This window comes from Cynara cardunculus (genome assembly GCF_001531365.2).
Source record: "Cynara cardunculus var. scolymus isolate 2C chromosome LG 1, CcrdV1, whole genome shotgun sequence".
Classification (NCBI taxonomy): Eukaryota; Viridiplantae; Streptophyta; class Magnoliopsida; order Asterales; family Asteraceae; genus Cynara; species Cynara cardunculus.
Genome location: NC_037528.1, coordinates 49,430,364 through 49,430,678, shown reverse-complemented (window position 1 = coordinate 49,430,678; position 315 = coordinate 49,430,364). Strand labels below are relative to the sequence as shown.

Genomic DNA, 315 nt, shown 5'->3' with positions numbered 1-315 from the left:
ATGGTTGCCGACAAACGCTTAGATCCGGCATTTGGTCAAGGAAACCCTGAGTTTTGGAGAGAGATCATCATGCTCACTCGTTACAAACATGAAAATCCTGTCTCTTTGTTGGGTTTTTCAGATGAGGGTGGTGAGAAACTCCTTGTGTACGAGTATCTATCTAACCAAAGTCTTGACAAGTATCTTAGCAGCACTGATCTCTCTTGGATCCAACGTCTTAACATATGCATTGGGGCGGCTCGCAGGCTGGAGTATCTTCACAATCCTGGAAAGACCACATACACCGTGATATCAAGAGTTCCAACATATTGTTAG

The 315-nt window shown here is 44.1% G+C and overlaps 1 protein-coding gene across 1 annotated transcript; it reads left to right on the top strand.

Annotated features, from left to right (window-relative positions):
• LOC112507257 (probable serine/threonine-protein kinase PBL22) lies at positions 1-315 on the top strand. The gene has a single exon (XM_025111755.1). The coding sequence runs from the start codon at positions 1-3 to the stop codon at positions 313-315; it is 315 nt and encodes a 104-aa protein (XP_024967523.1).

What these genes read in the sequence shown, in the direction of transcription:
- LOC112507257 (XM_025111755.1), top strand. Translation starts at nt 1, where the DNA reads ATGGTTGCCGACAAACGCTTAGATCCGGCATTTGGTCAAGGAAACCCT.